This window comes from Dendrobium catenatum, unplaced genomic scaffold (assembly GCF_001605985.2).
Source record: "Dendrobium catenatum unplaced genomic scaffold, ASM160598v2 fragScaff_scaffold_1126, whole genome shotgun sequence".
Lineage (NCBI taxonomy): Eukaryota > Viridiplantae > Streptophyta > Magnoliopsida > Asparagales > Orchidaceae > Dendrobium > Dendrobium catenatum.
The window spans coordinates 64464-82332 of NW_021319588.1; the positions used below are offsets into that span (position 1 = coordinate 64464).

Genomic DNA, 17869 nt, shown 5'->3' on the forward strand with positions numbered 1-17869 from the left:
TTTGGGGATATAGGAAGGCTAAAATACTTTAGAGAAATATCAACATGAGTGATGCCAATAATATTACAAATGCTAGAGGTAACATTGGTGTCTTTAGAGAGGAGAATGTCACTTTTATCATTGTTTATATAAAGACCATATGAGGTTCTAAGAGTTTCTAAAACGTTTTTAAGAGAATGGGCATTATGAGAGTAAGCTTTACCAAAAATAAGTAAGTCATCCGCATACACAAGATGGGTATAATTTTTCTCAGCAATAGTGATACCATTAAAGGGGTATTCATTGGAGGTGTCTTCTTCCAACAACTAAGAAAGTTCATCCATTATGATGCAGAAGAGATAGGGGGACAATGAATGACCCTTCCTCAAATGTGTGGTAGATCCAAAGTAACCTTCAAGTGCACCATTGATATAAATCGATAAATTGACATTCTCAATGCAAACTTTAATCCAAGAAAGAAAGAGCCGAGGAAAATCTTTTTGCTCCACCATGCACAACAAAAATTCCCTGGAAACAGTGTCAAATGCCTTTTGGATATCAAATTTGGCAAAAAAAATCCTTCTAGTTATCAAATTGAATTCCCCCAGAAATTCTGAAGCAAGCAAGATATTGTTAGTTGAAATCCTCTTATGTATGAATTCAGATTGGCTTGAATGTGTAATGAAAGTCATTATGTACTTCAATCTATTAACTAAAATATTAGCTATAATTTAATAAAAAAAAGATTACATAGGAATATAAGTCTAAAGTCTTTAATATAGCTGTCATGAGGTTGTTAAGGGATTAAAGCAATAACCATGGTTTTTGTTCTTTTAGGCATATGGGTAGTGAAAAAGAAACATTTGAAAGCTCTACAAACATGCTGTCCAATAGGGGTGTCAATTTTTGACACGACCCGAACCCGATCCGAAGAAATCCGGGTTCGGGTTGAACAAATCAACCTGTTTTAAAAATCGAGTCTAGTTCGGGTTGACCCAACAACCTGAAATTGTCCCGAAAGTGACACGAAAACTCATATTTGACCCGAAACCCGAGATTGACCCGTTTTGACCCGAAAATTGAATATTGACCTATTTTTGACCCAAGAATTAGCATTTTTAGGTCAACTTTTGGTCATTCGTATCGGGTCGGGTTCGTGTATGGAACCTGACCCGTTTTTAAAAACGGGTCAGGTTCGGTTTTACCCGAACAGTGCCGGGTCAGTTCCGGGTTCAACCCGAACCCAACCCGCTGACCCGAATTGACACCCATACTGTCCAATAATATCCCAAGCATCTTATAGAATTCAAAGGTGAAGCTATTACGACCTTGAGACGAGGAAGAGGGGTTGGAGAAGATAACACATTTGATTTCCTCATTAGTTAAGGGGCAACCATTGAGGGAGTAAGGTGGGCAATTAGTATTACCAATGGGGATGGAGGAGACATATGTAATAGTGGTTATGTTGGCATTGAATAAGTTTTGGAACTACTGGATGATGAAGTTGGATATCATGGGTGACAGAAAAATGGCTAAAAATAATGGAATTGTTTTTTATTTGTTTATATTACTTCTAATTCTAGCAAATAAAAACTTTAAGTTATTTTTTCCATTAGATAATCATCTAATGCTAGATCTTTGAGACAACCAAGAACCTCAAGAAGAATAGCTATAAGTACGATTAAAGTTAAGTTTTGTTTTGAACGATTTTTTGACTGTTTCTTAAAGCTATTTTTTAGTACAAAGATAAAAAATATTGTATTAAAAAATTATTTTAAGAATCAACAAAAAGCTGTCCCAAACTAAAATTTATTCTCCTTAGAGCTAAAATTTAATGAGGGGTCAATCAAATGTGAGCAATTATTATTATTATAATTATTATTAATAAGTTCAATCCAGCACACCCATAACCAGGCTTCCCCGCGGTCTCTCGATGCTGCTGCTTACTTCCCTCCCTCGTATTTCTTACACCTGAAGGCATCATGCGCTTCTTCGATTTTCTTCCTCAACTAATCGATTGATCGAGTGTTCTGGGTCACGCAGCCCGGTGACTTAAGTCCTGCGACAGTGGTGGCGCGGCTGTTGAAAAGAAAGAACATCGGTCTAAAGCTTGGGTTGATTTGGATGCTCGATTTTGCCGTTCTAACGCATAGATCTTGGATCGACATCCACAGGAAGGATTCGTGCAGGAATTGATCTGATTGTCTTTACAACTTTGTATTTGTGTATGCACGGTTTCTCGATAGATCTGTGTTATTTTTCGTGGATCCGGCAACTAGGGTTTCGGAGATGTACGCCAGATCCGGGCAATCTTCTTACCGTGATCGGACGCAGGAGTTTCTTAATGTAGCTGAGAGGTTAAGGAAGTCGCTATCGTCTGCCTCAAATGCGCAGAGTAGTAATGTTGGGTTAAAACTGGAGGGCCCGAAGTTGGCAATCTCCATCCAGTCGGAATTTAGCAAGAGAGCTTCAAAGATTGGGCTCGGGATTCATCAGACTTCGCAGAAGCTTGCTAAACTTGCAAAATGTAAGACCTATGCTTATAATTTCTTAGTCTTTGGCTGCTAATTCTCTTAGGAAGATGAGTTCTTATGAAGGGACTATTTTGTCTCCTGATATGCTGAGGCAATATTCTGCATTGCTGTTATATGAACTCAAGTATTAACTGCTTGTTAAATACGGTCTTTGAGTAATTTAAATGATGGCAGTTTAGTTATTTGGAATTGAATTTTTTTTTCTGTTTTTTTTTTTGTTTTTTTGTTTTTGCATTCGTATTATAACTATCTGATACTGAATTCTGCATGGGAAAAAAATTTATTGTGAATATAGAACTATGCATTCTGGCTACTAATTATCTAAAAACATGAGAATTCATCAAAGCATGAATGGGAAAATTGCAGACAATCACATGTAAAAAAAGGAAGGGGCAGAAGTTATACAAGGCATTTCTTCATTATCCTCCTCTTCTTCTTCCTCCTAAACATAATCATTAACCTTACCAAAATTGTTCGGTGTCTCTTTTATGAATCCTTTTGTATTCATTTCTCTTATGTTTTTCAACTCTAGCATGCAAAAATCTCCTGATATTCTGCACTTGGTTGTGACATCGTGAAAATTTTGTGAGAAAGTTTTGAATACCTAACATTTTACCAATTAGCACTACTTTTATGGAAAATTGATTCACCTTTGTTACAACCGAGTATCTTATTGATAGAGGAATTGACATTAGCGTGTGCAATGAAATTATCAAATAAAAATAAATTTAAAAAAAAAAAGACTATCAAAATTGTTAAATTTTAAGTTGTTAATGTTAATACCTCAAAACATTAGGTTATCAAATCCTCAGGTCAACAAAACTAGTGATTTTGCAACACCTTAATTTAGCCAATTAGAACCAATGAAGTAAAAAAATAGTCATGGAATTTATTCACGTCGAATAAGGCTAAAAGACATGATAAGTGTAAATATTGTGTTATTTTATGTGTTATATTTTCATTGAAAATATATTGTTTTAGTTGTATTGTGCAAGAAAAATACATAAAAGGAATAAAAGTCTAAGTTTCATATAGTGCCACGACATGAGAACAAACAACACCATCAAGAATATCGTCAGAGCGCCAGGACATTGACATGGAAGCGCCAACTTCTCTATCAGACAGCGCCGCGATGCAGCAGCTGTAACTTCCAAGGACACGATCTGTCAGCAAAGCGACGCGATTGTTGATTAAGTAATTGATCCAAGTTAGCAAGCGCCGCGATGGAACTAGAAAATCAACTCAACGGCGTTAATTCATTTGTTGGGCACAATGGTGCCAATATTTCAAGCGCCACAGGGCCATATGACTATTTTGTGTTTTTCTATAAATAGTCATTGTGTTATGTTTGTTAGAAAGTTCAGTCACTTAGATAATTTCAATATAATTCAGAGTGCTTCTCTAAAATTTTCTTAGGATAACAACTAAAGAAATTTAGAGAAGTACTTGATACCATCATTAAAGTGTTTGACTTATATATGTTGAAGCAATTTGCAAGTAAAAAGGAGTGTAGAGGAGATCTATTGAACCAATCAGATGAATATCTATCTCTTGTATTTTTTTTTCTATCATGCTATTAATAAAAATGAGTTTGTTTCAATTCTACTCTATTTATGGCTAAATTCTCTTGTTTTGAATTGATGATATAAGTACCATATGTAGTACTAATAAATTCTTTTATTCATTAAATGATTAAAAATATATTTTAATATTACCAGATCTTTATTTAATGCACACAATGACATATATGTAGTTAAAATTAGGTGTAATGTGGGGCCTCGACGGAGGTAAGCAAGCCTAACCAGGTATATTGAATTAGTATGCATCATGCTTAGGCATAGGGTATGAAATTACAAAATTCTTAAGAAGATACAACTACAGGAAGTCTGTAGACATCCTTTGTTCCTACAAATTCAACATAGATCTAGGAATGCATATTCTCTGAATAGCATCACAATTAAAAGTGATTCATTAGGAAATATATTATTTGCATTCATCAATTCAAAACATTATATCCATATAGTGTATTCATTATCTTTATCTAATTTTAATTTAACTGATTGAATATCCACAACATATATTTTTATTGGGTAGGATAATTCTTGTAATTTTAGTAAATAATACTAGTGTTTGAAAGTGAGCATATCTTTATCGTGAGATCGATATTCTACTCTATCACTATATTACTTGATTCAGCACATATACTTGCGTATATTAAGTGATATTTTTATAATTTTTTCATATCAAAGAAAACCTAAGCATTGTTAGAGATTGATAGAGCCCTAAATCATTTCACAATTTTATAGGTTACTGCACATCCCTCATTGTTTTATGGGATTTACAAGCTATATATGGTTTACCTATCTCGGGGGATCCTTATGAAGAATGTATTCATCTAAATCTAAATTATGATCTTTTTAGTCGTTAACAGGTTGGTCAACAAAGGAGAAGGTGGTCTTCATCAGACTTTGACTCATTATCATCATCTTTATTTATAGCAGAATACAAATCACATTCTCCATAGAACTATTTTTTTAAATGTTTAGGTTGAGAGCTTTTTAGGCCGAAAGGCATATGTTGCTCTCTTTGCTCGACTTCATGATTCTTTTGGTAATGGATTTCATTTTACGGATAAGTTCATAGAAGAAATGCTTCAGCCTGCATTAGCAAAGGGCGTATACTCCATTTTGGCTAGGGGTGTCATCGAGGAGATGTTCTTTGTGGCTTTGATGGCCACATGGTTATGTTACTTTGTTTTTCCTGGTCAAGATAAATTTTTTCGTCTCGGAACTCTTTTGATGGCTAGTTTAATTGCACGTGGAAAGATGATTTTTTGGGTCGTGCAGTATTTGCATAGATATATCGTGGATTTAAGTGAATTAGTATCATGTATGGTTCACATCAATATAATGTGGAGGTCCCTTGGCATTATATTCATGGATAGATCCATATTCATATTGCTGGTGTTTTTAGTTGTCCCGAGTTACCTAGCTATTTTACATACAAACGTTTCTCTCTTATGATGCAACTTACTAGGGCTATGTCTGTTACAGATCAAAACTATATTTGGATGTTCTTGTTTGCTCATTCTCACATGATTAATTGTTTTAAACTTATCCACATATCACCCATTGGGCGTCTATTGCTTCAGAGCTTGGGTATAAGGTTTTTTTATTCTAACATTCGAGGAGGTCGACCTTTATTTTCTAGATATGTTTATCAACCTATTGTAGAATATTTTGCTAGCATGAGACTTGGTTTACTATGTTATTGTCGTCATGATTATGTGATCTTGAAAGGATACATTCCTAATAGGGCAGCTCGCCTGTTTGGGTGTAGACGGGCTACCAATAATTCTTGGAGTGGTTGATTTTCGTTGCTTGGATTCTCTTCCATTGCCAACTCTCATTGAGACGGCTTCTATGACTTGGGTTTTTATTCTTCGTTTCGATACAGGTGCCTATTTTTTATATTGCACATATGGATGTTCAAACTGGTATTGGACATTTACAGTTGTCCTGGGTTCATCAAACGTTCTCGACTTTTTTTGAATTGGGGATTCAAACATATAGCAGGAGAGTTAGAGCATCGAAACGGCCGAGACAATTAATCATCATTGTTGAAGAATTTAAATAACAAAAAGAGAGAGAGAGAGAGAGAGAGAGAGAGAGAGAGAGAGAGAGAGAGAGAACTCACCGTTAATTTTTTTAAAATAACAACTTTTTATCCTTTGAAAAATGACTTCGGTAGATATATATAATAAAATATAAATATTTATTTTCAAAACTTTTTAATAGATTTCATAAATTAAGCTTATTTAAATTAAATTAATTAATTATAGATTGACATTATCACTTAGCATGATGCGCATGAGCTCACATCTCATGGTTGTTTTGCTCTCGTAACTCTATCTTGCTCGATTAAATTGGCACGAAACAACTCCATGACGCATTGGACATTTTTTTTTTTGCCCCAGACGCTCGACCAACCTCGACTACACGCAATAATTGTTCACCCGAGTAAGAGAATGGAAAGGATTTTAATTTTCTAAACTTGAAGGGTGTGAGGGTAATCGCGAGTTTGGAGATTGCAACTACATCAAATTAATCATCTTTCCTCTTTAAAAAAATATAAATATAAAAGAAGAGAAATTAAAATAAAAAAAGTAGGAGAGACACTAAGTGTGTGTGCGTGCTGTACGTCGTGTGGGTGTAAGCCCCAATCTTATGTTGCACCGATACGGATACGATACAGATACGGGGCACATCAATTCTTAAAAATACAGGATACAGGTACGGCGCGGACACGACATTATAATTTATAAATCATACATAAAAATTAAGAAAGCAATCTGCAATCAAAACATAATATTTGAAATTACAAAAAAAAATGGCAACAACATCATTTGTAGCATTGTATCTTATGATATCAAAATATAAGTAAGTATTAAATGTCTAGTACAACAACAAAAGCATAAACATAAATTATTTAGCACATGAAGTTTCAAGTATTCAATAGAAGGAATGATATAATTATTTTCTTCATTGGTTTGTCTTTGAACTTCCATACCATCTTCAATAAATAACAAAGCTTCTAATTTAGGCTCATTAAGTGAAAGATTAATAATTTTTACTATTTTCATATCATCAAGAAACTCAAATCCATCTCGGAAATGAGAGAATCTTGCTCGCAACCGCGAAAGTAAATACGACACGTCTTTTTTTTTTTTCCGGATTTCTATTTGTTTTTCAACGGACACGCGTATCGGATACACGTCCTTTTGAAATTAAATAGTATTTTAATTGGATACGACTTTGATGTATCCGACACGTATCAGTGGAGTATTGGAGGCGTATCCGTGTATCGGTGTATCGGATACAACACGCCTTCATAAATAGGTGTATCGGTGCAACATAGCCCCAATCTAATTAAATTTGGGAATTCTAATGGATGTGATCCCAACCCAATTTAAATCATGAAATTCTAATGAATGTAAGTCTGAAACTTAAATTACATTCAAGCCAGCTTCTATGCTAACAAGCTCACTAAATTAATTAAACTCTAAAATTGTAACAAGCTAAAATCTACACTCAATCACCTCGGTCTACTCGTGATGTCTGAGAGGAGGCAACATATGGCTACTAATCAAATTCCCCGGATGTTATGACTTATAGGTTGTTAATGTTTTTAGACTGAGATCGTTGGTATTCTTGGGATAATGGAACCATAGGATCTTGATCATGTTTACCTTCATCTCAAACAAACATCTCTCATTTATTCAAATAAATCTCAAGTCACTAATTTTGAAATTAAAATTATATTAGAGTAACTCATTCTTAATCGAGAGTGCTCTCCCATGAGTGGGATGAGTAATTAATTTTGAGGGTTTGCACTCATAGGAAGTTGAGGTCTCAAATCTAATATAGTTAATAAACATTAATTTTCCTCATAAAGAATGGAATCCTAGCTTAGAAGACGGAGGATCGTGCATCATTTTTCTTGAGCGAACATGCATGTATTATTCAAATGTTGTATTACTGTAGCACCTTGAAAGCCTTATATGATTTGATGTTGAATTTTGGCTAATAGGGAAGTATGATTCTATGTGAAATCTAATTTTAAAATTAAATTGCCTCTTTGGATTAATTGAAATCTAAATTAAGCTAATCCTTTGTCAATCTTATTTATTAATCTAGGATATAAGGAGCCTATAAATAGTTGTTTGAGGCTGATAATTGAAAACGTCCATTTTTTTTTTTGCTTTAAATCCTTGATAAGTTCAACTTGGACGTGTGATTTCTTTGAGCGTGGTACAATTACAGTAGCTTTATTCTGAGGAAGACTTCTCCTTGTACTGTGCGAAACCTATTTTTTCTCTACTATGATAATTTTTTTTCTTTGCCTATCTCTTCTGTGTACTTTATTTTTGTTTTTCTTAGAATTCATGACTTCGATAAAAAAATTGGTATGGTAGAAATCTAATTTTGCAAAAATTAATTAGTTTGCTCACTAATTTTTTGTTTTTTCAAATTATTCTGAAAATGTTAGATATTTTAGATAATTTTATTTTCAATTGAGTTTGAAGATTATTATTGTATGCTTTCATTTAAAGAAAATGAGTTGTATTAATTAATAACTTTTAATCTACAAATTCTTTATTTTACTTTGCATGAAAATGTATTATGCAATATGCATCTAGTTGCATCAGAAATCCCTAACCTTGAGTTGTCATACATTAATCTCTTTGTATCTTTTGCATTGTAGATTAGCTATACTAGTCCAAGCACCCCTACACACAGCCAGAACCACCCTTCTCCACCCCCATACAAATACGCACAGCCCCTCGCCAAGCATCACTTGGATAGCTTAGAAGATCCAGCACTTCTACTGTACCTGCTTAATACCTACTTGATAAAAACCTAGTGCAACACTCTGTGCACCCCAACCTCCTACTGATGGGCTTGAAATGAATGCAACCTATCCTCTTTGCACACTCCCTCTTTAGTTAGATAATGCATTGCATACGCAATAATCTCTCTCTTAGTACATTTAAAACTCAAATTCATAAATAAACTCTTATATATCCAGATTGCATTAATTGGATGACAGACAATATTGCTTAATTATAGCTCCTTATTCATTGTAAAAATAATGTTATAATGTGGACAACGTAGAATTCAAATGACACAATATCCACTCCAACTACATTTAAAATTATAATAAATAAATAAATAAATAAATAGATAAATATATGAAATCCTATCTATCTTGATCTTTATTAATTGGAGGGCAAATAACACACTGCATAATTATATTCCCTTAATCATTTTAAAAATGATGTTATGATGAGTACAGCTAAAAATTCCTGTAGCACATATTTTTGACTTTCTAGTTTTCTTGCATTGAGAATTCAATAGCCTGATTTTTTGAGGTATAAACATCAACAGTTTGAAGATTCATTATGTTGGTATCATTTATTTTTGTTTCTTATTTTCTATTTATCTGCAATTCTGTTGTGTAACATGAGTTAATTTAATTGTTTTGGTCTCATTTACATCAATTTCAAGCTATTTTTTGCTTTTAAATCAATTTCATGCGCTTCTTTATTTATCCCATAACAAAAGTTGAACATTCATATTCTATGTCCTTTCCCCTCATGAAGCAAAACCAATGAAGTACATAATCTCTATGTTGCTTCTCTCTCCACACATCTAGCCCTCAATCGTTAAGTATCAAAAAAAAAAAAAAAGGAAAAATCTAATTCTTAGAAATGAAAATCTATTTTCTCAACAAACCACCCAAGATGTGGGTTTTGATTTAAAATTCATATTCCCCCCTTAAAATTTGAATGTAAGTATAATATCGTATTTAACTCAAATTCTTAACCAATTTTCAGAATCCATCCACTAAATTAGTTCATGTAATCTAAATCAAATTCAGATTTTGTTCCTTGAGGCGTCTTTCTTCACTCTCTAAGCGATCTCTCTCCTAATCAAGGCCTTTACATGATAAGAAAATATTAAAAAAAAAGTTAAAGAAGATGAAATATATGGAGGGCTTCTACTTCAACAGTTCAACTACAAAGATTTCTTGAGATACCAACCACACGTCTTCCTAAAGATACGGTATCAAGATACAAGTTTGATCGTTCTCTGTGATGAGGTCTCATTGCTATTATAAATTGAGTGCTTTTGTTTATTGATTGGCAAATCCAATGTCATGTATATTTCCTTATTTTAAATAATGCACATTATAATTAACTTAATATCAACTTGTATGTGTGTGTTAATGGGGAACTTTTTTTTCCTGAGCTCCCAAATTGTGTGTATTTATGTATGAACTATTATAGGTTGGCTTTATTGTGTGCTGAAAGGATTCCTTTATATTTAAATTCTTGTTCGCAATTGAAGTTGCAACCAATAATTAATTTAACAATATATGTAGGGTTATCCGTTGGTTGCGGTTTGTATCATCAACATTATATATTTGATTTTGACTTTTTAAGGTGTAAATATGAAATAAAAGTGAGGAACAAATTGAGTAGATAATAGATATGATAACATAATAGTAAGAATGAGTATGAGTTCAAATATAAATAAATGGAAATCTAGAAGATAAATTTAATAGAATATTGGGTAAGTTAGATGAGATGACGGCCCAAATGAAAGTCTTAAGATTTCAAATTAATAAATAAAAGATTATTGTAAAGGAACTTCTCAGCATGTTCCATCCTTGCCTAATGACCTTATAGGGAACTCACTCTATAGGACATCTTCATCTTTTCCATATGCCTTAAATGACTTGATATAGTGTTTGACAATGTGTCTCTTAGGGCATCCATCATAGAAGCCATGATGCATCTTTATCTTAGGTTGTCGAAATTGTCCTTAGGTTGGGTCTATATATCTGTGTCATGCCAAACCCAAGACTAGAAACCTCAAAACAACATGGATCCCTGTGATCATCGGGATTATAAACCAAAAAGAACATAGAGATCACAGGCCTGTAGATCTTATTGAAGATTATTATTCTAGTGATGTTTAATATGATTAACACTATAATGACCGTGAAAGAGATCATACGTTTCATTATGAATTTGAAGCAAAAATAATGGCAAAGGTCGTTGCTCTCAATTTTAATGATAAATATGATACAAATGTTTCTCTTCATTCGTTTCTGAACTTGAGGGTCTCTATGTTAAATATGCCAAGACTGGGTTGGTAGTGTTTAGAGATTTTGATTGTGAGTACACCATGGCCGACAATTTTGATTAATGTCTTGTTTGAACTTGCATTGATATGAAAGCTAGAATGAGAGGCAAATACCTACCTTCTGGTGTTAAGATACATAAGTTTGCATCAATTCTGAATTTTCATTTACAAATGTAGTAATAAGAAGTAATTTCATGACATCTTCGTTGATCTTACTCATGCAAGAAACTTGGGGTGCCTCAACATAACCTAATCAGCTAGAACATAAGTATGTTAGCATTGTATAGCACAGCAAAATTGTAGTAGCGTTTCCTGTTATATGCTGCAAAGTTTTTTCGATGAGTGTGTTTGTATTGTTTATCCCCAGGACTGAAGTTGCTTTCATTTGACAACTTCTAGCCTACTGAATTTCAACATTGAAATCTTCCATCTGCCTTGTTCTCCTTAGATTATGTCTTCAGATGGAAATACCTATTCCAATTGATCTTCTGTCAGTAAACTTTGTTAGAACTGAATCCCAGAAAGATTGGGCCATCCAGCAAGTTTTCAGATAAGCTTTGAATCACAATGATACCCAGCTTGAGCCTTGAAATTCAAATGTTTAAATGGATATATTTGCTTTACACGCAGGAGCCTCTGAATTTGATAAAGAATTATTCTAAACCCTTATTGTCCTCATAGAATCCCAGCATGCGCTTAAATCTCCTTGTATTATTTTACTCCACTTTTTCCCCTCCTGTGGGCTATCTAATAATATTGTTATGGTTTGAAGTGATTTTAATCTTGTATCTCTATTTGACATGTCCCTAATTTTTACCTCATACCGTATTGTTCAGTGGCAAAGAGAACATCAGTTTTTGATGACCCAACTGTTGAGATACAAGAACTGACATCCGTCATTAAGCAGGACATTACTGCTCTAAACTCTGCAGTAGTGGACTTGCAGCTCCTCTGCAATTCACAAAATGATAGTGGAGATATTTCCGGTGACACATCTACTCATTCTACCACTGTGGTTGACAACTTGAAGAATCGCTTGATGAGTGCAACAAAAGAGTTCAAAGAAGTTTTAACCATGAGGACTGAGGTATGTCCTAGAATTCAGTTTAACATGAAGGAATTAAAGTCCAGAAAAGGATTGTAATTAAAATTTTCTCTCTTTTCCATTATGCAGAACTTGAAAGTACATGATAATCGGCGACAATTGTTCTCCTCTTCAACTTCAAAGGATTCTAATAATCCTTTTGTTCGACAAAGACCTCTGATCTCAAGGGCCACATCTGACTCAGGTGCACCTCCAGCACCATGGGCAAATGACTCGGCATATACTTCTGAGTTGTTTCCCAGGTAATTTGTTATAATAACAACACTTAGAAATAGCTTAGTTAATTTTCTTGGACATGTAATGGTATTAGATAAGGTAAAAAGCCTTAGTTTCCAGTTTTTGAGCCTTGGTCAGTTGGAAGCTACTTGATTTATTAACGGTCAATTTTCCTGCTTTTGAATGAATAAAGGTGAATTTGGAATAGTGGATCATAGTTTAATTTCTGTAAATGGTAATGTCATTTTATGAAAATTTCCATTATTATTGCTGTGAATTTTCAGGAAGAAAACAAATGGGGATCCATCCTCATCAGCTCAGCCCTTACTGCAGCAACATCAGTCGATGGTTCCATTACAGGATATTTACATGCAAAGCAGAGCAGAGGCCCTCCAAAATGTTGAATCTACTATTCATGAGCTGAGCAACATCTTCACTCAGTTAGCCACCATGGTTTCCCAGCAGGGAGAGCTAGCTATAAGGTTCTGAAAAAAGTTTTACTTTTCTTGTGGATTTTTACAGTTGAATTTACTAGTTTTTCACCTAAACCTTCAAGTAATTTTTATATACCACCCTTTCACTCATCAACGTTTATAAAGATGCCGCTGGTTAGTTGTTATTACCTTAGGGCATCTCCAACCGAACTGCAACCGCTTGAATGGCGTCCCTGGCCAGCTCCAGCGAACCGCAAATTTCCTGCTATTTGGCTGCGAGTGAACAGTGGGACGCCAATATTGGCGTTGCACTGTTCATCTCCGCCATTTTTACCTCTACCGAACTTGGCGCGGGAAAGAAGAGAGGACCGTTACCTGCAAAAGTGTGAAAAGTGGAGTTCGATTGGAGATGAATCTTGACATTTTGTAGTTTCACGGTATTTTTGAGTGAAAAATGAGATTTTCGGTTGGAGATGCTCTTAAAGCATATATTACATCAAAATTCTTCTTTTAAATGACCATTAAACATCTTATTTATAAGTATACCCTCATGATCTGAGTAGGCAAAGTCTTAATATGACCAAGGCTTCGTTTGGGATGGCTTTCTTACTGATTCTTAAAATAGCTTTCTAGTATAAACAATTTAACTTTTGTTCTAGAAAGCTGCTTTAAGAAGTAGTAAGAAAGCCGTCCCAAATGAAGCTTAAGGCTTCGTTTGAGATGGCTTTTTTACTAATTTTGAAAACAGCTTTCTGGTGTAAAAATAAAAAATTTGTGTGATAGAAAGATGTTTTAAGAAGCAGTAAGAAAGCCGCCTCAAACGAAGCCTAATTAGGTCATTAACCGATAATAGACTTATTGTCATATCAAAGAATTGGAAATTCCCTTTTTCCCCCCTTAACTTTATCTGCCTAATTTGACAAACATTTCAGTGAAATTATTATGCATATTTTGATAGGATTGATGAGAATATGGATGACACATTGGCTAATGTTGAAGGAGCACAGGGCCAGCTACTGAAGTACCTCAACAGCATATCCTCCAACAGGTGGTTGATGCTGAAGATATTCTTTGTATTGATAGTTTTTCTTATGATCTTTGTATTTTTTGTTGCATAATTTTGTTCCAAGGCATCAACCTCCTCCTTTTTCCTATTATTTTGCTTTTCTTGCCTTGTTTAATGGCTATAATGTTTGGATCTCATTCCAGAATAATATATAATAATTGTTGCTCCCCTTGGAATGAGTGCTATGATCACAATGTTGCCTGAATTCCATTTCTGAACTTAATATCATGATAATTGTTTCTGATTCTTTCAATATCATTAAATTTGTTTTGCAGATGAAGTTCTTTGGTAAGGGATTGAAAATTATAATCACACAAATCTTTCTCTTGCTATCAAATTTTGTTATTTAAGATATTAAGTACTTCACATTAGGGTTTTCACTCAGATTTTATTTTGATAGTTTTTTTACTGTTTTCAAAAAACTTTTTAATAAGAAAAGTTTTTGAACTAAATTTTTATATTAGAAAATTATTTGAAAATATAGTAAGAAAGCAATTCTAAATTAAGGCTTCGTTTGGGATAGTTTTTTATTTTTTTATTGCTTCTTAAAATAATTTTTTGCTATAAAAATTTTAATTTTTATATTAAAAACTACTAAGAAAGCCGAAAGCTCCATTTGAGAACGTTTTCTAGCACAAAATTTTTTAATTCAAAAAAAATTGTACAAAAAAGTCATTTTAGAAAGAACCAAAAAAGTTCTCTAAAGGCTTTGTTTGAGACAGCTTCGTTTGGGATGACTTTCTTATTGATTTTTAAAACAATATTCTAGTAAAAAAAATTGTACTGAAAATTTATTTTAGAAAATAATTTAAAAATTATCCCAAATGAAGGCTAAATGGAAAAATTAGAAGATGTTGATGTGAGATATTTTTATTATATAATATTTAGCACTTAATCCGGTCAATTGCGCCCTTCAATCTTTCCATAGCATAGTAGTCTTCAGTTCCTCGATCTTAGTTATAAATAAAATCAGCCATTAATAAGTGAATAATCAGTCTAGTTAATTGGTGAGCTAGCTCGATTTGGATTCAATAATAACTTGTGAGTTATTCTCTATGAGTCAATAAGACAGTTTGAGCTAACTCTAATTCAACTCATCAGCTCATAAATGACTAGTTTTAACTCAATAATTTTAGTATAAATTTATTAAAAATATTTAAATATATCTTTTTTTTATTGGTTAAGTGTTTTTTTTTATTACTCTCATTTAATTTTATATTTTTATCATGGTATTAACTTATTATAATAATGGTTTAAATAAGACTAATTTCTCACTTTTATAATAAATGAATTTGCTCATGAACCAACTTGAACGTGTAGAATTAAGTTCGAATTCGAGCTTCAACTTTATTAATTAATCAAGTTTAAGTCAAAACTTGCTCGTACACCCTGACCACCAATATTAAACAAAGCTATAAATTTTACTAGTCACATGGGGCGGTATATTTACATGCAACTCACCTTAGTTTGATGTTTGGGGGCTTTAGCTACCAAATAAGAGGTTTTGACTCGAGTCTTGCAAATGCGATGCGTGTGTTTGCCTTAATAATTATATTTACAAAAATGTGATAGCTATAAAAAAAACTATTATTCAACATTATAAAAAATCATGAAACTTGCATCAACTTTAAAAGATTAAAAAATTTCAAATAATTCTACAGTATCTCTTATAAGTGCCCCAAAATTTGTAAAATGTATATATGAAAAATGTCTGATATTAGTCCTAAAATATTTTTAATCAAACCTACTTTCAACACAATAAAACCTTATGAATGAAGGCTTCATTTGGGACAGCTTTCTTACCGTTTCTTAAAAAGTTTTTTAGTACAAAAAAGTTTAAAACTAATTTTTTTTGTACTAAAAAGCTTCTTTAGATAACAATAAGAAAACTGTTCCAAAGGAAGCGGAAGTCAACAACTAATATATATATTTTAATACATTTTTAACATATAAAAATCATTAATTAAAATACTTTAGTTATAATAGCTAGGCATGCTACTTGTAAATACACTTTTTTTTTTGGACATTTAGGCCATTTAAGGCAAATTCACACACACAACGCATACACAAAGACTCACAAAGACTCGAACCCAAGACCTCTTAGTTGGAAGCATAAGCTCTCAACCAACAGGCCAAGATGAGCTGTGTTAAATACACATGTTGATAAGGTAGTGACCAAGCAAGTCTTGAGAGAGAGAGAGAGAGAGAGAAGATTTTTGGGAGGATAGAAAAAGAAAGCATGTGGTAAATTCCTCTGCACACATTTTCTCCTTTATGTGCACAAACTTTAATCAGTTCCCTTAATGCTCTGAGGCAGAGACCCACCTGCTGTCTATTTTTAGGAGAAAAGAAGGAAATGTTCTCTGTAAAGTTTCCTTTGTCTAGCAATATCCCATCTTTGGAGTGTCTTTTCTCCTTTTCCTTTTCTCTACACTAAAAAAAAGTTCATGTGGAGGGAAAAAGAAGCCTCCTTTGTGGTTTTATGTAAGTCATTTCAACTACTATACCTATGTTTCTTTATTGATTTCTCTCACTCTAAGGCTTAGTTTTATACAATTATATTCATGCTTTTGCTTTTGCTATTTACAAAATTAATATCTTCATATTTCTATTTTTAAAATTTGTCAATCAAATATATAAATTCATTATAAAATTTTTGTTCGTATTTTTTACTTATGTCAAATTCTTCACAATTTGATCATGGTACGTGCAAATACACGCTCAATAGGTCAAAAAAATAATGCGAATGTTAGGTTTATAAATATTGCAATCCACAACAAAATTTTAGTCCATATTTTTTTATTATGTGAAATTCTTAGCACTTGAATCATGGTACGTGCAAATATACGTTTGATAGTTGAAACGAATAACATGAGCATTAGTTTCATTAACGTATATATTTTGAATGTTATATATTTAATTATCACAAAAATTTATTGCATTTGTTTTATAGAAATATAAATTTTTCTTATAAATCAAGTTATGTGTTCATAAAATGATAGAAAAAATTTCATAAAATAATATTTTTCTAAACATATTTCTAAAAATTAAGTATTAAAAAGAAAAGGAAAAAAAAGCTAAGATTTTGTATGTCATAACCATATAAATAGTGTGATTTTTTCATATTGTATGAAAGAAAGCCATCAACACATATTCTCTTAAATCACAGAGAAGATAGCATGTAAAATATTGATTTTCACAAACCATCTAATATAACAAAAAACTATAATATTATAAAAACATTTGCATAGAAATATCAAATAAAGCCTAAGTTAACATAGTACAATATATGGTGATTTCTAGGAAGCATATATAGACTTCAATGTGATCAATAAATTGTGAGGGCCCCACTTCCCATATTTGAGTGCAAGAGATATTAATATGATGGACATAAATTAAGGAAGGAGCCAATAACTAACACTTACATGATGATATGAGTTTCTCAAGAACAATAAGAGATTTATTGCCCAATGAATGAAGAAGACATCAGCTATAAAATCAAGTTATGATGGTGAAAAATGTAATCTTGAATTCAGGACATCATTTTCTGTGTTCAGGTGAGGAAGCATGAACTTGGTTCTTTTCACATGTACTCGAAATATCATTTTTAAGCTTCAAAAGTTTTGAATTTTAGGCTTCGTTTGCTATAGTTTTCTTCCTTCTTTTTACACCAATTTTTTAGTATAAAATTTTGTTGAAAATAACAAAAAGTAGTGGCCAAAAGCAGTTTCAAACAAAGGCTTTGATTTCGTTTGTGACGGCTTCCTTACTGCTTCTTGAAGCAACTTTTCAGTACAAAATTGTACTAGAAAGCTACTTGAAGA

At 32.7% G+C, this 17869-nt stretch overlaps 1 protein-coding gene across 1 annotated transcript; it reads left to right on the plus strand.

Moving 5' to 3' along the window:
* The first annotated feature begins 1874 nt into the window (after positions 1–1874).
* On the plus strand, positions 1875–14286 carry LOC110091899 (syntaxin-32). Its single transcript, XM_020816197.2, has 5 exons — positions 1875–2506; positions 12061–12311; positions 12399–12571; positions 12830–13027; positions 13938–14286. Exons 1-5 carry the CDS (start codon positions 2269–2271, stop codon positions 14095–14097), a joined length of 1020 nt encoding a protein of 339 aa, XP_020671856.1. The 5' UTR covers positions 1875–2268; the 3' UTR covers positions 14098–14286.
* Positions 14287–17869: the final 3583 nt, after the last annotated feature.